The sequence below is a fragment of the Ursus maritimus genome, unplaced genomic scaffold, assembly GCF_017311325.1.
Source record: "Ursus maritimus isolate PB19 unplaced genomic scaffold, ASM1731132v1 scaffold_27, whole genome shotgun sequence".
Lineage (NCBI taxonomy): Eukaryota > Metazoa > Chordata > Mammalia > Carnivora > Ursidae > Ursus > Ursus maritimus.
Window position 1 is genome coordinate 6,524,129 of NW_024425230.1, and position 23,594 is coordinate 6,547,722.

General features: G+C 49.9%; 1 protein-coding gene across 3 annotated transcripts in view; it reads left to right on the forward strand.

The window, feature by feature from the left end:
- The window catches only part of APBA2 (amyloid beta precursor protein binding family A member 2), a 236,520-nt gene that overhangs the window by 163,784 nt on the left and 49,142 nt on the right, over positions 1–23,594 (forward strand). For 2 of the 3 annotated variants that reach the window (XM_040642672.1, XM_040642673.1), the window contains exon 4: positions 5,116–6,121. In XM_040642672.1, the coding sequence (XP_040498606.1) occupies positions 5,156–6,121 (966 nt within the window). In that variant the 5' untranslated portion in view covers positions 5,116–5,155. Of the gene's footprint in view, positions 1–5,115; positions 6,122–19,937; positions 21,553–23,594 lie in introns of those variants that run through there. The other variant, XM_040642674.1, reaches the window with a different exon arrangement.

A 23,594-nucleotide genomic window follows, 5' to 3' on the forward strand; every position in this document is an offset into this window, starting at 1 on the left:
ACGTCAAGCCCTGAAGGCAGGTGCTATCATTTCCAATTTACCAAGGGCAGAAGGCCATCCCTCTGTTAAATATCTTGCCCAAGGCCTGTCAGTAAATGGAGGTCTGAATTTAAACAGGACCTTCCGTCTTCATCTTTAATAGGAGGGTTCTTTTTCTTATACCCAGAGTGTCCCAATAGGTTAAATGTAATTCTGCAAACCTTCAAAGACACGGCTCCTTGCCATCCAGGGTTCTGCTGTGGGTCCCTTTCCATCTATATCCACGGAAAAGAGAAACGAATCAGAAGGTCCGCGCTATTAAACTCTAGAAAAGCCAACAAGTAGCATGGTATTTAATGGTGAAAACTTTTTAAAAAATAGGATAATTCGCAATGTCCAACCAGAGCCCTATGGGAACCCGAGGCAAAAAGAAAAATCAATAATACTGATCTTGTCTTTATTTAAAGCTTTGATATTTTGTTTACCATCCATTCTTGCATTGATTTTTATTTTTTAAAGTGTTGCATTAAAACATTTGCTCTTTGGGGGGGGGGTGCCTGGGTGGCTCAGTTGGTTAAGCGTTTGACTCTTGATTTTGGCTCAGGTCATGATCTCAGGGTAGTGAGATCAAGCCCCGCGTTGGGCTCCACGCTGGGTGTGGAGCCTGCTTAAGATTCTCTCTCTTCCTCTGCCCCTCCCCCCATCTCTTTCTTAAAAGAAAAAGAAATTCTCTGTTTTGATTCCTGAGTTTTTTGGTGCCCTGTTAAATTTTGTGACTGAGATGAGTGCCATCCATGTCTCACCCTGGACCAGCCCTGGTAAGAAGTAAAGACATTCTCAATGCCGTTAGGAGTAAGTCAAGGATGCATCTTTCATCACTTAACTGTGAGTAGAAGCCCGGGGCAGTGCGCCAGACAAGGTGATCAAATGCTGGAAAGGAAAAGAACAAAATTTACCAACCAAAGTTATTAGAATTTAAAAATGGACTTTTACAAGATCAGTATAGATTTTTTTTCTATGTACCAACAATAGCCAGGTAAATATATAATGGGAGACACACAGCCACACACACACAAAATAATATAATCTAAAAATAAACTCACTGTGAAGAATCCCGTAATGCTGTTGAGAGACATTTAAGACTTGAATAAATGGGGAGATATTTCTCAAGTGAAAAGGCCCAGCGTTGTACGTACAAAAATTTCTCATTGTAGGGGGCTAGAAAGTACAGGGGAGAATGATTTTCTGGTGAGTTGGCAGTGGTTGGGTTGACCTAGACCTCATGGTTGACATGTGAGAAGGGAGGCTCCTCTTTTTGTTTAAGATTTTTTATTTATTTATTTGATAGACCACAAGCAGAGGGAGCAGCAGACAGAGGGAGAGGGAGAAGCAGACACCCGCTGAGCAGGGAGCCCGATGCGGGGCTCAATCCCAGGACCCTGGGATCATGACCTGAGCCGAAGGCAGACAGACGCTCAACTGAGACACCCGGGTGCCCAGGGCACCTTGTTTTTAAAGTATGGACAGAAATGGGCTGTCCTCTTCTGAGTCTACTGCTTCAAGGGAAAATGTCCACACCTCTTGGAGCCACAGGACCTAAGTGCTTCCTCTGATGTGCCCAGGGTCTGTGAGCTGCACCCCAGCCCCAGCACCATGAGGTCCAGATTTCCCGTGGGAGGGGCCATTTTCCGTTGAAGGAAGCAAACCTAACCATCATCTGGAAACCTTGATTCTTCACATTTAAAAATCTACTCCACGTGGAAAGTATATACCTATCAGGTAGGAAGCAACTTTGTTTTCTCCTAAATGGTTAGCCCAGTGGGTTTCAAAGTTTGCTCCACATTAAAAATCTTGATGCCAGTTCATACCTCATACCAGTGAACTTGGAATGCCGGACATCGGCACTTGTAAAGTTCCCCCAGGTGATTCCAATGTGCAGCAAAGTTTTAGAACCACTAGTTCACCCAAGGATCCCCATAGTTGCCGCTGAATAGAATTTTTTTTTCACCTCCCTCCCTTAGGGTGACCACACATTCCAGTTTTAGCACTGAAAGTTCTGTGAGTACAGAAACTCCTCACTCCCAGGCGAACTACATTTCGTAGATAAAACTTTGTAAACATAGATCTGATTCTGGGCTTTCTAGTCTGTACCATTGCTGTCTGTCCAGCAACGATACCGTACCATTGTAATTACCATGACTTCAGAGTATATTTATATACCTGATAAGGCAAGTTCTTCTTCATTATTCTCATTTTTAGGTCTTTCTCAGCTATTTTCAAGTGTGTACTCTTCAAATGAATTTAAGAACTACTGAGTCAAAGTTTCTCCCATATCCTGCTGAGATTTTGGCTGGGAAAGCTGTACATTATAGATTGCTTTGGGTGACTTATTTATAGGATCAGGGACTGTTTCATGTTACTGTCACGTATGTTTACTTTAGTCCTTGAGTCTTACATTGGCCTGGAGGGCGTTAGGTGTAGATATGGGCATACATGTGTCTGTGTGTGCATGTAGATTCTATCCCCCAAATGCCAGAATTTGAATTTAAGCTGGAATTTGGAGTTAAGAGGTACTGTGTCCCTGAGTTTGTTCTTTAACAAGGGTGTGGAAACCTGCAGTGTGCCTGGCCTAAGAAGGTACAGAGATGCTGTAGGGATAGCGTCACTCCCAAGGAATAGTTGCTGAGTGTTCAGGTGAAACTAACCGCCAGCCCCATTCGCCTTCCACCATCCTGACTCTCAAGGTGTAGGAGTCTGGCCATCTCTCAGCTGCTGCATTTGGCACATGCTTTGTGACCTTTTTGGGCAATGTTGTTGCTAGAGATTCGTCCACAAGAAGGTGATGGCCAGGTTCTGCCGGCCAGTGTCCCTGGAGTTAGCTATTCTCTGTAAAAGTAAGAGGTCTGTTGTAAAATGGTAAGTGGCTGTGGGGCAGGTCAGCCCTTCGATGCACCCTCTGGGCACCGGTGTTTTAGTGAACACTGATCCCTACCTGGGAACAGATTTCTGGAATTATCCCACCAGCTTTGGGATTTGGGGATGGGGTAACTTGTGAGGACATTCAGCCTCTACAAGGTCCGTCTCTGTGATAATATTACTGGCCTGGGGTGTCTTTCTAGTCTGTGGGCTGCTCTGGAGAAGAAGCACTCTGCATCTTTCAGCATCTAGTGGTGCTACCAAGACACAGTTGTTCATGAGCCCCTTGTAATAGGAAACTTCCTTGGGCTGAATTCACATGTTGGAAGCGTGTGGCTCAGCCAGTAATGATGCTCACACTCTGAGTGTCTGGACGGATGAAATAATCATCTCCTCCAGTTTTTGGGGAATATTCATAATGGTATGACTGGCCATCTGGTAAACCCAATGTCATAGCAAAATGCATTTTGGGCATCACTACAAGCAAAATGCTGTGTGGGTGCTCTGGGGAATACGGAGTGCAAAGGGTCTTTAGTTTAGGACTTTTCTGGGGAGAAAGGTGGACGAAACAGAATATACAGCTGGGCAAGCTCAGAGCCTGGGCTCTGAGAGCCCCTGTCTCTGCTGTCAACTCTCTACTCCTGCTGAGCCCAGATCCCATTGCTTCCACTGCCTGAATACTCCCTGAGTCACATCTCTCTCATTTCCACTGCTCTCCTTTCTTTAAATTTTTTTTCTAAATTGTGATAAAAATATGAAATGTACCCTTGTGACCATATTCATGGGTACAGGCTCTCATTTCTTCTCTTTGGACACAGGAATATGTTTTTAAAAATAAATGAACTATGATGCAACGAAAACAAGGCATATGTGATGTAAAAGTACAATTTAAAGAATAAAGCAAACAGGCTCCTGGGTGACTCAGTAGGTTAAACGTCTGCTCAGCTCAGGTCATGATCTCAGGGTCCTGGGATTGAGCCCTGCACTGACTCCCTGCTCAGTGGGGCATCTGCTTCTCCTTCTGACCCTCCCCCTTCTTGTGCTCTCTCTCTCTCGCAAATAAATAAAATCTTAAAAAAAAAAAAAAAAGAATAAAGCAAACACCTGGGTAACCACTCAGCTGAAGAAATAAAACATTAACCGTCTGTTTGGATATCCTCTATGCCTTTTCCCTGATGCCAGCCCCTCACTTGCCCTAGAGCACGGGAACAGATTTTTCACTGGTCTCCCTTCTCCCAGCATCTCTTCTATGCTGGGCTCGGACAGTTGAGGCTAAAAGAGAAATCCTGGTGTGTCATGCACCTGCTGAAAGTTGCCTGATGACTCTGTGGTTTGTGGGATAAATTGCAGAGTCCTGGGTGGTGGGGTAGGGACTTCCCCAATTTGGATGCACAGAACCATCGATGTGCCCCGTGATACTGAGACCCACCTTCTGCAAGCTGCAGCCATGCCCTCCGCCTTCTCCTGGGTGCTCCCTTCTCTCTGTGGCCAGGCAGCGCTGTCCTCTCTCTGTGTCCCTCCTCTCCTGTGCCCTCACCTTGCTGAGCCCATGAGTCTAGGGCTCAGGTTCAGCTTCTCTGGATGGTGCTCGGCCTGGACGGTTCTGGCAAATGTGGTCACTGGGGGATGCCGTTTGAGAGGGAGGAGGAAGGAGAGGCTTCTGTGTGCTGGGGAGGGCTAGACAAGCTGATAGGGGAGGGAACTTGCTCAGGCCTTTGGGGAGTAGTGAGGATTTAGACTTGTAAGGGAGTGTACCTTCTCATCAGACCTCATTATGTCTACTGGATGCAAGCTTCTCTCAGTCTCTCTCTCTCTCTTTTTTGAGAGCAAATAACTTGATCTGATGACTCTTTGTCTTGTCACCTTGGCTACCCAAACTGGGTGAGCATTTTTAAGAAGTCCTGAATGAGCCACTGGGATTCTGGGAGAGAGGCAGTCATCCTGGCAAATGGCAGGTGCCTCGTCTCTGCTCCTTCCCCTCCAGCCCTGAGTGTCCTCTCTTCTCTTTGACATGTACACGCATGGTTCTTAACACAAGAAGCAGCTACAGTGGGGATGTCGCATTATTGGAACAGATGTGCATTACCACAGCCCCAAGACAACATGGTGGTGAAACACTCCAGTGGGTCCCGCGGCTGGCAGCCCGTGGCCTGGCGTAATTCTTGGGGTGGCTATGCTTGGCGGGGTTCTGACTGTCCTCTCCAACGTTCCTCCCCACAGTGGCTGCCTGCAGGTGACGATGGCCGTGTGAGCATCCGCCATGGCCAACCGGAAGCGTCAGAGCACAGCGAGCAGCATGCTGGACCACAGGGCGAGGCCAGGCCCCATCCCCCATGGCCAGGAGCCCGAGAGTGAGGACGCAGAGCTGCCCCTGGAGGAGTACGTGCCCAAGGGCCTGGAGCTGGCCACCCTGCGGCCCGAGAGCCCCACGCCCCCGGACCAGGGCTGCCACGACCACAGCCCCGATGGGGACTCCAGCTCTGACTACGTGAACAACACCTCCGAGGAGGAGGATTACGATGAGGGGCTCCCCGAGGAGGAGGAGGGCATCACCTACTACATCCGCTACTGCCCTGAGGACGACAGCTACCTGGAGGGCATGGACTGCAACGGGGAGGGGTACCTGGCGCATGGCACGCGCCACCTGGAGACGGACGAGTGCCAGGAGGCGGTGGAGGAGTGGACAGACTCGGCAGTCCCCCACCCGCGCGACCATGGGGATGAAGGCAGCCCCGACTACCGGGACGGCCACCTCCCCATCCCGGAGGACGAGACCTCCGTCCTGGAGGCCCAGGACCAGGAAGAAGGTGTCCACTACTGCCCCAGCGAAGAGGGCTACCAGGACTACTACCCCACGGAGGCCAACGGGAACACGGGCAGCGCCTCCCCCTATCGTCCGAGGCGTGGGGACGGGGACCTGGAGGACCAGGAGGAGGACATCGACCAGATCGTGGCCGAGATCAAGATGAGCCTGAGCATGACCAGCATCACCAGTGCTGGTGAGGCCAGCCCTGAACATACACTGGTGCGGGGGCCCGAGCCAGGGCCCGGGGACTCCACGGAGGCCTGCCCACCTGGCGAGGCCAGCCACGGCCCTAGCAGACACGAGGGAAGGCCCAAGTCACTGAACCTCCCTCCTGAGGCCAAGCACTCTGGAGAGCCCCAGAGAGGCTTCAAGACCAAGTCCAGGACTCCAGAGGAGAGGCCGAAGTGGTCCCAAGAGCAGGTAGGACTCTGGCTGTCCCCAGGGAAGGGGGGGGGCAGAGGGGCCAAGAGAACAAAGGATGCCAAAGCCCATAGTTCAAATGTGTGTGTAGTTCTTCATCTGTTCAGTTCTGTAGCAGGTGTGTGGATGTTCTGGTACCATCCGGAAGATCCCCCCACCAGGAGATATTTGGTCTCTAGCCCACTTGCTGTGCATCTGTCCATGGGTGGTCCGTGTGACTACCATCCCCCCACTAGCTGGTTTCTTCAGGCTGGCAGGACGTTGGCAGGGATGTGGGGTTGCTGGCTCATGCATAATGCCGCGGCCAGTAGTTGGATGCCCCAGTGACAAGGGACAGTGACCTGAGCACCTTCCACAGGGGCCACTGTATCCCAGTGACACTCTTCTGAAAGCTCAGGGGCTTGGCATTAGGGGCAATTAGCTGTAAATAACTATTTTGAAAATAATTATTTGAAGGTTTGACAAAGTGTTAGAGAAGAAATGCATGCTAATGAGGCCAGTAGATTTAAGCATAACTATATTTCCTTTTAATTATATCAAAGTGAGCATGTATTCTAATAGCTACATTTGAAAAGCTGCTTTTCAGAAAAAAAAAAAAACCCTCTGTGACTATATAAAGAAGATGTGGTGATTACATTTATATAAAGGAACTTCTGTTTGGCCAGTTCTGTGGGCAAATGAGAATGAAATGCTCTTACATTTTTAAAGCCTTAATTATTATTTTTTCCCCAGAAGAGTCCATGAGTTTAAAAAATATATACATATGCTAAGAACATGTCTTCGGGACATAAGTCACATTGACTCGCTGCTAGATTTCTGGCACTTGCTTGTTGATGCCTTTTGTTCTTTTTAAAGATGATTAAATGTAAGTTGGCTTCACTTTCAAGGTGTTCCCGGCATTCAGGGTGGCCGCGCTCACACCGGGGGCCTTGGGAGGCAGAGAAGCTGCTGTTCTGCTAGTGGAGGTGGGGAGCTCCCCCCCCCAGGGCAGGTGGCTCTGGGCTTTCGGCCAAGCGCTGCTGACCCTCTTCACTTTGGCAGAGTTGGGCTCATGGCCCAACAGCGGCGAGGGCGCTGCAGGGACGGATGGGGGCTGCACGGGCCGGGCGACGTACTGTGTCTCCTTGTAGCAGCTGACTTCCCTGACAAAGTTCTTATCAAGAGAACATTGTCTTTAGAGCACGAAGGGGAGGGGCACTGAGGGGGAGAGCGGGTAACTTCTCTCCCTAAATAGTGTCTCCTCGAAGCAAATGCTCTTATTCAAGGCTCTGGAAAAGCTCATTTAAACTGGTTAATTACTGCATAGCTTTTTTGGTTTTCTCATTCATTCGCAAGCTACTTCCATCATGGGGAAAGCCTGGTGATTCCCAGCTCAGGGCTGACAAGGGTCCCAGGTGCACATGGGGCCTGAGGACTCCTGAGGGCTCTGCCATGTCTGAGTGAACGTGACCTGGGTGTTTACATCTCATAGACCCAAGCGACCCATTCTCCAGATGAGGAACCTTTTGAAATTTGACCCAAAAGAGCCACTGTGGTAGGATCATCTTGAAAGGAAGATTATGTAAAGAAGGAGGTACAGTGGGAAACGGGGTGACTCCTTGCTTCAGATCACAGTCTGCCTTCCTAAAAGGAATCCCTAAATCCTCCCACCCGCACCCCACAGCCCCTGCCGGGGCCAGCCAGACTATGTGGGAGCCAACAAAAGAGCGGCCTCAAATAAGCTTCCAGGGTGCATGAGCCCCGTGCTGGCCTTTCCCTGGGCCGTCTGCAGGTAGCGTGGCATAGCCTGGGGTGAAGGCTACGGTAAAACAAAACAAACAAATTAAAGGAGAAAGGCCAGTGCTGGCTACCTAGAGCCTCCTTTCTGAAGTGTGGTCTGTGGCCCAGCAGCCTTGGCACCACTGAATGGCCCCGATGCAAAACTACTGAACCACAGTCGGTCAGATGCATGTGAATGCACATCCGAGAAGGGGTACTGTGGGAGGCTCCCGCTGGAGGAAAAATAGCATAGCGTCCCTGTCCTCTCTGACACTCCTTTTAAACTTGGAAAAGTTATGTCATGGCCACTCTGAAGAGTACCACGTAGCATTTTATTTTGTCCTTCCATACAGTGTCACAATGGAATTAGAAATGGGAATATGGAGAAAGTACCCGCCATGGTGCCCACCAGCCCTCACAAATGAGCTCTTTCGGTTTTGCTGGGTTCCCTTTCAGACTCTGGCATTGACCATGAATAATGTATGTGGCGGTCTTCGTAGCCCAGATGTAATTTTGCCATCCGCCTTTTAGAACCTGACACATTGCAAATGTTTCTCCGTGTTGCCATGTCATTTTCGTGATCATTTTTACAGACCTTTGCATGTTCCACTGAGGCCATGTGCCATCTCATGCATCGTCTGCACAGAGCCTGCCACTGAGCCTGCATGTGGCAGGTAGCATTGTCTTTCATGCGTCAGGCTGGCATGGACATCTCTGTCCAAGTTTTCCTTCTTCTGGTTTATTACGTGAGGGTAAATTCCCGTAGTGGGCATGAACGTTGACCGTCTCCCCACATTTATCTTGCCTACTCGCTTCTCCTTTTCTATGAATGTTTGATGTGTGCCCTTTATCCTGTGGGCTCTGGATGCTTCTTTATTTTCTAGGCGCATTTTGTATGCTCTAGATGTAACTTGTTGCTACAGATATTCCCTTCGGCGTGTTTCCTTTTGAAAAAGCTCCAGTTTGCAGGTGGACCTCTCACCTGCATGATGCGGAGGAGACCAAGAGGTCTGCACTGGCAAGGGGGAGGGGGCAGGATGTCAGAGAACCCGAAGGAGATAGGCTCAAGTTGCAGGAAGACAGAAAGGGGTGGTGGGGAACCGAGATCTGTGCATGAGTGTTTTTAGAGAAGCAAGAACTATGTCAAAGCAGTGTATGTTTATTGAGGGAAATTTGGAAAACAGAAGCAAAAAAAAAAAAAAAAATTTGCCACGTGGCAGTGCCAAATTCTATTGTGGAGGGTTTTCAAATCAAAGAGGCGAACTACCTGACAGGATTTCCCAAAGCATCCTGTTAGATGTGTTCTGTAAACAAAGCCTGGCTGATCCTTGTTATTCATGGATTCCATTGTCTGTCACTCGGCCTACTGGCTAACATTGATGTGTAAGCTTAAAACCAATACTTGGCACTTTCGCAAGCATTCGTGGGCACGCACAGAGAGGCAGAAACACGTGAGTCACTCCCTGTGCGTGATCCCAGCTGAGTTTGAACAAGGAGGCACTCTGCCTTCTTGTCTCAGCTCTCATACTGCAAGCAGGCGTCCTTTCCATGATCCTTTCGTGCCATGTTTTTTGCATGTTTGTGCTCTTTGTGGGGTGATGAAATGACCCCCAAGTGCAGTGCTGGAGTGCTGTCTGATGTTTCTAAGCACGGGAAGGCTGCGATGTGCCTTGTGGAGAAAATCCGCGGTGTTAGATATTTCGTGTAGGTGTGAGTTATAGAGCTGTTGGCCATGAGTCAACGATATGGTACAGCCAGAAAGAGGAAGAAGGAATTTGCCAATTTGTACACAAGGTTGCTCTGGAAAGTGCTAAAGTAATATGTATAGTGTGTGAGGAAGCATTGGAAAAGTGGCTAACTTTGTGGATTCACGAGATGACCCGCTAATAAAAAGAGCACAGTGAAGGGACTGTGATGAGGCTGAGAGCCCAAGAAATTTACAGTCTTATTATCCAAGGTCAGGGAAATGTGAGACTCTTCTCAACTGGTTTTATTATAAAGAAGTACTGGCTATAATTACTTGTGAGGAATGCACGTTAAATAAGGTGTCTAAATAGAAACACACATAAAACAAGGTGACGTATTGATTGGTCGACAACAATGATGACCAGAGGCTTTGCAGGAACCTGGTCCTGTATTGCTCCTTGGAGGTGGGTCAGCATTCACACACATGGAGTTCGCAGCAGGTCTGTGGACTAGAACTCCCACAAACAAGGAGAATTGATGGCGTCCGATTGGCAGATGAGTTTGAGAAACGTTACTGCAAAGGTTTCCCATCTCTTTGGTTGTACATGTGCCATGGGCGAACTCCCAGACTCACTACAACAAAGACACCTCCAGCCCTGCTTGGCCAGTGTTGCCCCCAAAATCTGGACTGTCAGGCCTTTTTCTCTCTGTGCAGGGCCTATCAGGAAAATACTGACCACAGTTGCACATCTTAGGGGACAGAGAGCCGATCACACAACTTCCTGAGGTCTCTCCCTTCATGGCTCTATCCCAGGATGATTCAACATCAACCCAAAAAGCCGAGGACAGAAAAGATGTTGCCTTTGTTACCCTTGGGGCCCTTGGCTTCTAAGGAGTTAATGTTTCTTATTCTGCCATTTGTGGGAAGTCCCTGGGTGATGGTGGGGGTGATGCTGGTGTCTGTGGTCACAGCCAGCATGGTGCTCAGAGCTTCACGTGTATGATCTAAGTGAATTCTAGGACATTCAGAAGAGATGGGGACTAGGGTTATTCCCATTTTACAGATGATGCCATTGAGACTTTCGTGGGATAAGCACCACACCTGTGGTCACACAGCTTAAGGGGTAAACAGTCTGTGTTGAACCAAAGTTCATGCGTCTCACCACCGCCCCCCGCAGTTCTTGAAGGGCTTCTAGAAGACGCAACGCTGACTTCCGTGGCAGGGAGTGTTTGAGTCTGCGTGCTGGTGAATGAGGGGCTGTAGGTGAATCGGGCAGTATCCCTCCCGATAGCAGCTGTCCCTTCTGCTCTGTCCTTATTGACTTGGTCACCACAAGGCCTTGATGCACTCCGTGGTTCGCGATGTGTATGTCCTGACACCGTGAGGTGACCAGTGTCTGCAAGATCACCGGGCTATAAAATTGTCCCAACATCCCAGCTTCACGAGGTCTCCGGCTGTGGATCGAAGCAGTCAAGTAGAGATCACCCATGGGCCACTTTCCTTAATTTTATTGAGCTTTGTCGATGTGAAGTATTTTATTTTTTACGTACAGTGATGGAGACTATGTGAGCTACACCCAGCCTGGTTTGTACTGAATATCCAGATCGAGTTGCCATTTCCGCACCCTCCTCTGCTGTGAGTGGAGCGAGGACCTCAGCGGGACTCTGGTCCCACAGCTCAGGGGTGAGCTTTGGCAAGTCAGTACACCTCCTGGGAAGAGGGGCTTGCTGCTTGGTGCTCCCCTGGGCACGCCTTTGTGCTCCTATAAGAGCACGTTTGTTCAGCACCCAAGGTAGTTCCTCAGATCTGCGGGGTGGCCGGGATGGCGGGTTCTCGCAGTCTCTGGCTGATGTGCTGTGCATCTGGGTTTGACAAGGACAGGGTTTGATTTGGACTGATTCCTTTGGGATCCCCATCTTTTTCGTGTGTTACCGTGCAGCCCTAGCTTGAGAAGAGGTACTCTGAAAATACCTGCTCTGTGCCTGAGAGTCCCCCCTTCATAGACGTATTCCTTTGGGCTCTGGAGGTTTCTGAGCTGCAGGCATTCCTGGTCCTAGTCCATGTCCTCTGTGGGCTGGGCGCACATCAGGATGTCCACGGCCGTCTAGTTCAAGGTGTTTGATGTCTGTGGCAACTGCCCAGAAGAGCTCTGCACACCCAATGCCTGTTTGGATTATTGGGGGTTTGCGAGATTTCTGTTTATCGTCGGTCCGGCCAGTGCTTTCTAAAAGAGCCCTCTGACAATAGAAATAAAAGGAAAATCAATACATCATAGCCAACTTAAGACAACAGTTAAATCGAGGCGTGATACGGAGCCCTGAGACCACATCAGACGCTCAAGTGTACATCATAGCTCCTTGTGGAGGTGGCTTTGCTGGGATTTGGCATTCAGTTGAGGCTTGCTTTGTGAAGGACCTGTTGAGACTGTGGTAGGAATGCTGGCTGCACATACAGCGGGGGGATGCTCAGTGCGTGGGTGACCTTGGCCCACCTGGGGGTGGGGTGGGCCGTGCTGGGCCGCTGCTGCCTCTCACGCATGCCCTGCTCAGTGGCATAGGAAGTAAGTGTGGGCACCTGCTTTGCTGTAAAGGGTACCACACCCTGAGGGGCTGAGAGGAGTCTCCTGGGATGGTTGGCTCCCCGGTAACCTCTGTTGGCATGCTGCAGGGCAGCAGGGTGCGCAGAGGCATTCTGTCCCACCCTGGCCTTAGCTAGGACAGAGCTGGAGAAAGCCTGGCGGCAGGAGCTGAGGGCAGGAGTTTTGGGGAGACACGGGAGCATGGCCTGGTCAGGGGAAGGTCCTCACCCACCCCCTGTGCTTCTATGGAGTATAGATGGCCTCTTTCTTCCTGCAGCCCTGCCCCCGTGCACTCCCACTCCTCTGCCCACCTGCGACATCGGGTCCTGTCTTTTTTGTGCATGTGGGGAGAGTTCCCAGGGGCGCCTGTGCCCCTTTCCAGCCTCCTCTGCTCCCAGCGCCTCGATGGGTAGCCGTAGTGCCTGCTGTAACTGATGCCTGGGGCCACCCTGAAAGACAAAATCCAGGCTGGTGTGGCCTTGGCATCGTCAGCCCCTCACTTGATCTGTTCAGGCTTCCAAACTTGATTTCTCTGGGCCTGTTTGTCGAGTCAGCACAACAGCCTTATTTGATTTTTATGAAGCCTTTTGAAGACATATGACCAGAGGGGGCTGCTGTTCTCACAGAGCAGCTTATTTAGCAGGAATCTGGGATTGCCTCAGCACTTTCAAAATCTCGTTAAAGCCAGGGTCTCTAAAACACGGTTTTATTGTCCAAGAAAATCATGTAGAGCGCTTCCACTAACAATAATCTAGACAGAATCGTCCCCACCTCTAGCCCTTGAAGAGAGAGTAAGGTGCAGTGGTTAAGAGAGCAGATGCCAGAGCCAGGAAGCCTGGAGCCTATCCTGCTGCCCCAACCCCCCAGTTCTGGAACATTCTGGACACATTATATGCACTAACAACCACCATCCCCTGGGGCTTCTGGGAGCAGAGTTGGTATGGATCAGAGTCTGCAATGGAGGTAAGGGGCGTAGAGCACTCCTCCCGGTGGTGACAGTGATGATTTCAAGTCTGGGGAGCCTGTTTCAGGATGTGGGGGAGGCCGTTGGGTGAGGCTCTGCACACAGTTTGGGTCCAGGGCCAAGCTGAGCAGGGCTGGGGACACCACCAAGCAGGTTGGCATCACTGCCTTCTGGAGTGCCGTCAGGGGAGGGCTGAAGCCACCACCACGAGGCAGGGTGGGAGGAGGACCAGGATGGTTGGGGACGCCTTGGAGAGAGGGCGGGGGGTGGGGGTGCAGCCCGAGTGAGACCTGACAGGGCAGAGGTGCTAAGTAAGAGAGGGGCAGCTCAGAGGTGTCCGTGGGCTCTCCACTCTCCGCAGGCCTTCCTCGGGTGGGTCCTGTCCCCTGCAGGGACGTCCGAGGGGGGGGGCAGTTCTCACCTGGCCCTCTTGGGGACAACTTCAGAACCTTCTGCTCTGGAGTCTCTGATTTTGGGGAACAGGGTGGCACCGACACATCTCCAAGGGCTTCCCTGGTTTTCCCACACTGCGTTCCTAATAGGAAATTAACCAAGAACCCCGCTTTCTGGGCAGATGAGCTGGGCTCTGGGCCTGGGTCTCACTAATTCCAAATGCCATCCGAGGCGCTCTCCTTAACCTGGAGTTTCTGCACATAACACCCACTCTCCTTCAAAGCTGATTGTCCCCAGCCAGGCTGCTCAGATTCCCTGGGCTGCCGGCATCTGCATTCCTTCCCCAGCAGCCCATGCATCTTGGCACCTGCAACGTGCCAGGCACTCGGGGGTGCAAAGATTAAAAATGACCTAAGCCCACATTGCAAACCTCATTCTAGAGGGAGACAGACGCACAGAGACTCCCCGGTTCAGGTGGGGCTGGGTGCTCAGGAGAGGGACTGGCTGAAGCAGGGGTGATGAGCCGAGAGGCTCTGGGACTTTGAGTCCAACCAGGTGAGGCTGAATGTGGAGGTGCATGGGGGCTGGGATTGTGATGGGGGCTGAGAGCCCTGAAAGAGAGCAAGGGGGGAGGGAAGGACGTGCGATGATGATGGTGACAAGAGAGGGAGAAGGGCCATTGGCTGGGAGGGGGAAGCCAGGAGGGAGCTTAGGGGCAGGGGCATCTGGAAGGCCGAACACAGCAGGGCAGCTAGGGGAGCTCTTGCTGGGAAGCCCCCGTGCAGCTCTGATGGATTGTAAGGGCAGAGGTTCACATGTGGGACCCGAGAGGGTAAATGGGCAGTGTCTATAAGGACAAGAAGGGAGGGGCCCGAGGAAGTGCCACAGGGAGAGGATGCCCAGCACTCGTGGAGCTGGAATTGAATTGCATTGACCCGTGTCGCACCCATTTGCCAGCAGTGTGTGTCTCGGGCAAATCTGGGGGGAACGGGAGGGGCGGGTACAGGACTGAGGCGGGGAGTTGGCCCACATGCAGCTCCCGTCCTTGGGCCCCTGCAGCACCTCCCACGATCCCTCACATGTTCCAGGGGCTTGAGACGCATCCAGCTGACAAAACTGCTTCGTCACGTGACATTGCCTAGGAAGTGCAAGGCTCCATAGAAGAATTTTTAGAAACATCTTCTGTTCAGGAAGAAAGGCCACATTGCTGAACACGAGACTCACAGATGTGTAATGTCACACATGGGGCCCTCTCCTGAGATGTGACAGTGTGACAGTGGCTGCCATGGGATCATCAACCCAAAGCATTCAGATTGCAGCCAAGGCTGGTCAGTTACTTAAAAGGTCATGGGACTATCACGACAGGAGGCGAACAAAGAATATCTCCCAATCCTATATGGATAACACCATGGGCAATTCAGGAAGACTAAGCACGTCTCAGAAACTTCGAGAAAGGAGGTGTAGGACAGAATGGTGCCCCCGGGGCTGCTGGTGGATTCCAGAACCTGCCAGGTCCAGGTCTGTTTGCTGATTCTACAGTCACACCAGAGAACTGGTTTCTCTCCACCTGAGACCAAGCCAAGGCCCAAACTGTTAGAGCTGAAGGACGCTTGGAACTGGGCTTACAGAATCTCATTGTTTGGCTCCTCTGGTTTCAACAGGGAGCACGTGGTCCAGGCTTGTGTCTGGTTCCCGTCTCCACTTAGGAGACATTGACTGAGATGGCCATATGCTGTGTTTGGTGTCGATGCACTTACTGCTGGACCTGCCCCCACGGTTGGCCACCTTATCCTGCTGTGAGAGCCGTCAGGTCATGCAGGTCAGCGAGCCTGAACTAGACTCTGGATGTGGGGTTGCTGCTCAGGAGAGAAGCTTGGGCACGTTGTAAGGTTGGAGCAATGTTGCTGTTTGGGGAGGTTGTCCATTCACCCTCCTTGGTCAGCCTTCCTCTTCCTTGGCCCAGACACTTGCAAGTGGCCTTTGATTTGAGACCTGTTTTCCCACTCTGATTTCTGATGCAGCCCTACCCCTACCCCTACTCCAACACTCCCCACCCAGCCTTCGAGTCTCTTGTTTCCCCTCAGAGCAGCCCTTGGTGCCAGCAGGGCAATATCTATTCCTAACTTTCCCTCCCGGAGCCTCTGGGTCTGCTGGCTTTGACCATTACGCACACTGACATAGACTCACCTGCCAGAGTATCTTCGTCAGACAGGCTTAGACCTGGACCATCCCGCACACTAACTAGGTGTCTGAGTGCTTCTGGGAACTTTTGATCACTCCTGCTGCTGCTTCCTTTTTTTCTTTGCTTTTTTTTTAAAAAAAAGATTTATTTATCTTAGAGGAAAAGAGAGAGCAGGGGGAGGGGCAGAGGGAGAGAGAGAGTGAGAATCCCAAGCAGACTCTGCACTGAGCACAGAGCCCAACATGGGGCTTGATCTGACAACCCTGAGATCATGACCTGACCCGAAACCAGGAGTCGGATGCTCAGCTGAGCCACCAAGGCACCCCTGCTTCCTATTTTTCCTAGTTATTGAAAATAGAAGCTCTTCCTCCCTGTGATCTGTCCCCTGCTTCACTCATTCTTTCATTCGTTCATTGGGACCTAAGTATATAAAGATGGCACACTAGTCACTTCAAGAAATATGAATGTTAATCTTCAAGAGAAGAGGGGTGATCTAGCCACTCACCAGTCCTCAACACCTGCTCCAGAAGCAAGACCAATGGCAGGTCAAGGCTCTGTTTTTTTCTGAATCAAATTTGCAAATTATGGGAGGTGTTGTAGAGTGAAATTGCTGCCCAAGGTTTTTCTTGCCTAATATCTCATTAGTATTTAATCTCAGCCCTCTTTTAAATGCCAAGAAGAATGAAACAATGAATGAACCCAAAGAATTCCAAGTCACCTAAACTATGGGCAATTTGGCCCATATTCAGAGATCATGGCATGGTGATTTTTTTGGTATTTGTAGGAGAATTGTTTTCTCTGCCACAGTTATAGTGATAAAGTACAAAAGAAAATTCTTTTGGGATGCCTGGGTGGCTCAGTCAGTTAAGTGTCTACCTTTGGCTCAGGTCATGATCATGGGGTCCTGGGATTGAGCCCCTCATCAGGCTCCCTGGTTAGTGGGGAGTCTGTTTCTCCCTCTCCCTCTCCCCCCTTCCCCCCCTTCAAATAAATAAGTAGAATCTTAAAAAAAAAAAAAAGAAAAAGAAAAGACTTTTAGATGCAGTGGAATATTACTCAGCCCGAAAAAGGAAGGAGATCCTGACACCTGCACCTTGAGGACACTACACATAGTGAAATAAGCCAGCCCCCAAAAGACAAATCGTGTATGATTCCATTTATATGAGGTTCCTAGAGTAATCAAATTCATAGAGACAGAGAGTGGAATGCTGGCTGCCAGGGGCTGGGGAAGCAGGAATGGGGAGTTAGTATTTAATGCATGCGAGTTTCTATTAGGGAAGATGAAAAGTTCTGGGGCTGGATGGTGATAATGGTTGCACAACACTGTGAATGCATTTCATGCCACCTAACTGTCCGCTAAAAAATGGTTGAAATGATAAATTTTATTTTACATATATTTACAATAAGAAGAAGAAAGAAAAGGGGGCGCCTGGGTGGCACAGCGGTTAAGCGTCTGCCTTCAGCTCAGGGCGTGATCCCGGCGATCTGGGATCGAGCCCCACATCAGGCTTCTCTGCTATGAGCCTGCTTCTTCCTCTCCCACTCCCCCTGCTTGTGTTCCCTCTCTCGCTGGCTGTCTCTATCTCTGTCGAATGAATAAATAAAATCTTTAAAAAAAAAAAAAAAAGAAGAAGAAAGAAAAGAAAAGAGAAAAAAAAAGGCTCTTGGCCTATTGATTGGCCTGAGCCAATCTGAATCATCTAAAACCAAGTTGAACCAATCTGAAACCATGTAACCAGTATCAGACAAACACACACAAACATTCTGGGCCAATCAAAACCAGTTTGGGGGGCGCCTGGGTGGCACAGCGGTTAAGCACCTGCCTTAGGCTCAGGGCATGATCCTGGCGTTATGGGATCGAGCCCCACATCAGGCTCTTCAGCTAGGAGCCTGCTTCTTCCTCTCCCGCTCCCCCTGCTTGTGTTTCCTCTCTCGCTGGCTGTCTCTATCTCTGTCAAATAAATAAATAAAATCTTTAAAAAAAAAAAAAAACCAGTTTGGTGTAGTCACAGTAGAGATGAGCTGACTGTACTCATTTGGCTCTGTGGTCACTGGTGTGTGGTTACAAGGTTACAAGGCAGTGGGTCTGCTCATCTTTAAGTAAGATAGTTGAGGTCCTACTTTGTTGGTATCATTCAAATAAAAATGTATTGTCAAATGTATCATTAAAATAACAGCTAGTTCTGGGGTGCCTGAGTGGCTCAGTCAAGCGGACGACTCTTGCTTTCAGCTCAGGTCATGATCTCTGGGTCTTAGGATCAAGCCCCGTGTCAGGCTCCATGCTCATCGGGGAGTCTGCTTGTCCCTCTGCCCCTCCCCCTGCTTGTGCTCTCCCTCTCTCTCTCTCTCTCTTTTTCAAATAAATAAGAATCTTTTAAAAAAAAATAACAGCTAGTTCTACTCTCTCTCCTTATCCTCAGTGTTAGGAAAACCAAATATTCTACGCTGTATAATCATAGAAGTTGAACAGGTGGATTTAGTAGCAGCTAACTGGATGATTGGTATCTTCTTTACATACTAGCTGGTTAAGTGTATTTTTCAAATTATGAATCATAGGACTTTGTTTTAATGTTTGCAGGCGTAGGCGGTTCCATTGAGTTGTTTATTACTTAGGACTAATATTATTGACTGAAACAGAGAAGTCCTCGTGTTAGGAGAACAGAGAGCTAGTCGTAGCAGTTCCATGTTGGGAACAGTGGCCTTTTTAGACCAGTACAAGTCCAATATAGAAAATGTACGTGGAAATGGATTTCTAACATTGACTTCATTTGATTTCCTTTTAACTTACGCGTCTTTGTTTCCTTCATTTTTCAGATGTCAAGCTAGCTTTCACAGAAAGTGAGTGCAGGGCTCTAGGCTGGGTGGGAGTGGCCTCAGTCTCCCAGGAGAATGCAAGAGCCTGCCATACGGCCAAAAGAATGTTCTGTTCTGGAGGGCTGCTGTCATTAAACTCTGCTCACACAGAGCACCCTTCAATTAGCAGGATGGGAAAAGATGCCAGTGTTTGCAGCCAACTTGTGGGACCTATGGGAGAAGGAGCCATGTTGGCCCTCCAGTCACAGTTGTAGAAAGGGGCAGTGTAGCTTTTCTCCTTTGTGAATTGAAGAGAACCAAATGGAAGATTCCCCAGTTCCATAGGATGCTTTGCTTTAAGAGGTGGAAGCCCCTTCTTTTCCACAATTGAATCCAAGTGTGGCATTCTGGTGTGTGAGGCAGGTGCCCGGGAGGGAAGAGACTCTGTGCCATCTGGACGGCCCACCTCCTTCCCTTGGCCTTTGTGTCCTAGGAGAAGGTTAGTCCTGCACAAGCTGGTGGGTGACCTTCAGCTAAACTAAAGTGACTATCGCAGGCAGGAGTAAGCATGTCTTAGATCTTTAAAGGGCTCTGGTTAGTCTTTCTTTCCACATTATTTAAAAATAATTTTTAAAGATTTATTTATTGACTTATTTATTAGAGAGAGCGGGGAGAGGGGCAGAGGGAGAGGGAGAGAAATCCTTAAGTGGACTCCATGTTGAGAGCAGAGCCCAACACAGGGCTCGATCACAGGACCCGATCAAGACCTGAGCCAAAGCAAGAGCCACCCAGGCACCCCATCCACATTATTTTTAAATTGTAGTGATATACACATAAAATAAAATGTACTGTTTTGACCATTTTAATGTGTACGGTTTAGCGGCATTTAGTGCAGTGCTGTGTAACCACCACTATTTGGTTCCAGAACATTCCCATCACCCTAAAGCGAGAGCTCATACTTATTAATAAACAGTCACTCCCCATTCTCCGCCCCCCCACCCCCCAAGCCCCTGCCAATGACAGATCTGCATACTCTAGGTACAGATTTGCCCGTTTCTGGACATTTCCATCTAAATGGAATCATCCAGTATGTGACCTTTTGTGTCTGGCTTCTTTCACTTAGCAAGTTGTTTTCAGGGTTCACCCATGTTCTAGCGTGTGTCAGGACCCTCATTCCTTTTCCTGGCTGAGTGATACTCCATCGAAGGGATACACCATCCTTTGTTTATCCATTCACTTGTTTTTTTTCTTTTTTTTTTTTAAAGATTTTATTTATTTATTTGACAGAGATAGAGACAGCCAGCGAGAGAGGGAACACAAGCAGGGGGAGTGGGAGAGGAAGAAGCAGGCTCACAGCGGAGGAGCCTGATGTGGAGCTCGATCCCATAACGCCGGGATCACGCCCTGAGCTGAAGGCGGACGCTTTAACCGCTGTGCCACCCAGGCGCCCCTATCCATTCACTTGTTGACAGACACTCAGGTTGTTTCTGCCTTTTGACTGTTATAGGTAATGCTGCCATGAACATTCGGGTACAAGATTTTGTGTAGATAGCTGTTTTCAGCTCTTTTTGGAGGGGCATTCCAGGATCACGTAGGCATTCAGTGTGTAACTTTCTGAGGACTCACATACTGTTTTCCACAACGGCTCAACATTTTACATTTCCACCAGCAATGAACCAGGGTCCCGGCTGCACTCAAATGAAAAAGATTTAACCGCCCCCACGCCTTTAATGGTTCAGCCTCGGGGCTCCCCTCTTCAGCCCCTCAGGCTGGATCACACAGGCGCTGCCATGGTTTACATGTGTATTTGTTCATTGTCTGGCTTGCCCCACAGGGGGTCTGAAGCTAGGAGGACTGCTGAGCTGTGCCATGCTGGATGGGGAGCTGTCCCGGGTCAAGATCTTTATTGTATGTGTCTTCTGGGCCTCCGTGTAAGGCCCCTGCTGCCATGCAGGATACCCGCAGGTGCTTGCTTGGGACTGGTCATGTGCATGCAGCCTTTGGACAGTGCTTCATATGAAAAGGGTTGAAATGCAAAGGCCAGTTTAGGAAAATGTGCTTCTGCTCTGAAATGCTGGGCCAAGCACCCCAGGCACCAGTGAAGGACAAAGTCAAGGACATGCCAGGTGGTCCTGATGGTCAGTGGTAGGGGAGGTTTTAGCAAACCAGACTCAGAGAACCAGGCCAGGCCCCGAGTGTGGCCCGGGGGAACTCAGTGGAGGTGGCAGCCTGTCAAGCCCCAGGTAGGCTGCCAGATTTAGTAAATAACAAGAGGACACTCAGTTACGCTTGAGCTTTGGATAGATGATGCATAATTGTTTAGTGTAGGTATGTTCCATGAAATATCTGGATGGGGGGGGTAGAGGGAGCTTGGGGAGAGACTCTCCTTCTCCCTCCTATTACCAGGCCTGCCTGGAGATGTTCAAAGATAGACCGACGGGCTGGTTTCCCTAATGGACCTTGTCATGATTCTTTGAAGCCACAGATTGGCTTCAAAAAGATATGATCACCCCCATGGAGATGACTATTATAAGAATGAATACTTCATCCAAGCTCTCATTCTCCTCCAGACAAATGTCATGGGAGTGATCAGAATTGTAAGAGGAACAGAAGAAAAAGAACAATATTGTCATTTTTCTGAGCCACCTGCCTGTCAGGGGACAGGTTGAAGGGCTTGTGAAATAGGGTCAGGGTGCAAAGCAGACCTTCAGTCAGGCCACGGTGCTGATGCTCTCAGCGTGGCCACTCGTGAGTGCCCGGCAGGCAGCAGGTCCCGGCTGTCCCCTGCTGCGTGGGACAGAGGAAGTCATGTCTGCTGAATGATCCATGCTTTTGGAAACCGGGAGCAGGAAGCGATTCCCAGGGAAGGCTGTCACCTACCTGAGTCATATTTGTAAGCCTGGGGTGTCTCTGACAAGGAGTCACATGTGAGGGGAGACAGCACAGTTCAGGTGGAAGGTTGTGGCTTGCCTGGCTTAGAGCTGACGCTGTCCCTGTGTGTGTCACTAACATGCTTGTCATTCAGGAGAATGCTTGGGAACGTTTGGGTTTTATTACAGATGGCACGAGTGCGGGCGTGCTTGTTTGCTGTTGTTTCACGTCAAGCAATGTGGGTTGTGTGGTTGTATTTTCCATTTAATCAAGCAGACCAAATCCGAATTGGCACTTGAAAAAAGCCTAGCTTTAGTTTCACCAGTGGAGCCAAGGTACTTATTAGAGCAATGTATTCAAATGAATATATTTTATTGCAGGCCAGTCATCCCTAGCCCTGAGCAGCTAGCTGTCTCTGGCCCCGGCATGTCACAACCAGTCTGTGCCACACATTCGTGTTCTGTTCTCAGGGTGCTGGGTAGCGGGTCCTGCCACATTTCATCTCGCCAGATTTCTCTTCACGCGTCTCACTCACCATCTTCTCTCAGTGGAGGGTTGGTGCGGCGTCCAGCCCACGGCACAGAGAATACTCCTCGGCACTCACCTGGCGAGGGGCACGGCCCTGCTTCCCTGCTGGCTGGGAAGGACTCAGGTATCCCTGGCTGGCCTCTCTTTTGGAGGTGTGGCTGGCTGCTGTACTTTGGGGAGTGCACAGAAGGATGAAATAGCATCTTCATCTCAGATGCTGGGAGCCCCAAATGCACGTGGGCCTCTACGATGTTAATTTCAGATGCTGCGCCCCATGCTGCCAAGCGCACCCACGCCTTGCCCTCGAGATGAAAATTAGAGCGCCAGATGGGCTCTCCCAAGCCCACCTCTCTGAAAACAACCCCGGCTGTTGATTATGAGACGTGGTTGTCATGGTGATGAGTGGAGAAAATGCTGACACGGAGGAAAGGGTCGAGCCTGTAGAAGCTTTGGGGAGAAATTGCCATTATAAGTGGATCTGAGGCCCTGTATTGCCCATGGGACCCCTTGCCAGGCGTTCCAAGGATGGGCGTGGGGGCACAACATCCAGCCTGTGCCCCCTGGCCAAGGCTTCACTCTGTGGGGGCTGCATCCCCCAGAGGGGCACCTCTTCCATTTGCCAAAGGCACCCAGTGTAAGACAAGCAGCAGTCCTGACATTGCCTTTTCCCACAATGCATCTGGCACCCTGACGAGAGTCTGTCGCCCTACATCCATGGCAGAAAATTTAGATTCCACCCCAAGCTGTAACATTTGTAGAAGTGGTGTTATCTTAGTCCGTTTGGGCTGCTGTAACAAAAATACCATAGACAGGGTGCTTATAAACAACAGACATTTATTTCTCACAGTTGTGGCGGCAGGAAGTCCAGGATCAAGGCCCCAGCAGATCTCGTGTCTGGTGTGGGGCCACTTCCTGATTCATAGCTAGAGCCTTCTGCCTGTGCCCTCACATGGTGGAAGGGGTGAGGGAGCTCTCTGGGGTCTCTTTTGTAAGGACAGCAATCTTATTCATGAGGGCTGTATCCTTACAAGCTCATCTAATCCTAATTATATCCCAATTGTCCTACCTCCTTGGAGGTTAGGCTTTAATATATGAAATTGGTGGGGACAAATTCAGTCTATAATAGGTGTGGTTGCCCCTTTTTCGTCTGTCGGTTGGTTTGTTTGTTTCTTTAGGATTTTTGGAGATGACTGTTGTCCATCCAGCTTCTAGTAAGGCAGTGCAGGCCTTCAGGAAATGAAGTCTGTGAACTCAGCCTAGGAAAAGTCACCAGATTAGAGCTCTTTCAAACAAGAGGGAAAACACAGTGGACCTTGAAATAGCCAAAAGTACAAGACAACAGGTTTTCTGGGAGGATGTCACAAATTTGAGTTTTACTCAAGGTGGATGGGAACAGCATTTCAGGCAAGAGCTCCCATTGTACCCTTTGGGAGATTTTGCCTGGTCTACCTTGACCACAAAGGGAGGTGCAGAGCCAGTGAGGCAGAGGGAAGACTTAACTAGGAGGCTGGGAAACAAACCTGGCTCCAGGAGGACCCTAGCAGGAGTCATCCCCAAGTCAGGCTCAGCCCTACAAGAAGGGGCACTGTCCGCTCGGCTTGGTCAGTGCGGGTTTACTGGGGTGGAGACCCCGGGTGGATCACAGTCCTCTCATCTAGGGAAGGATGGGTTCAGCTCCCAGAAGCAGGGCTAGGAAGGGCGGAGGAGCATGCCGGCAGT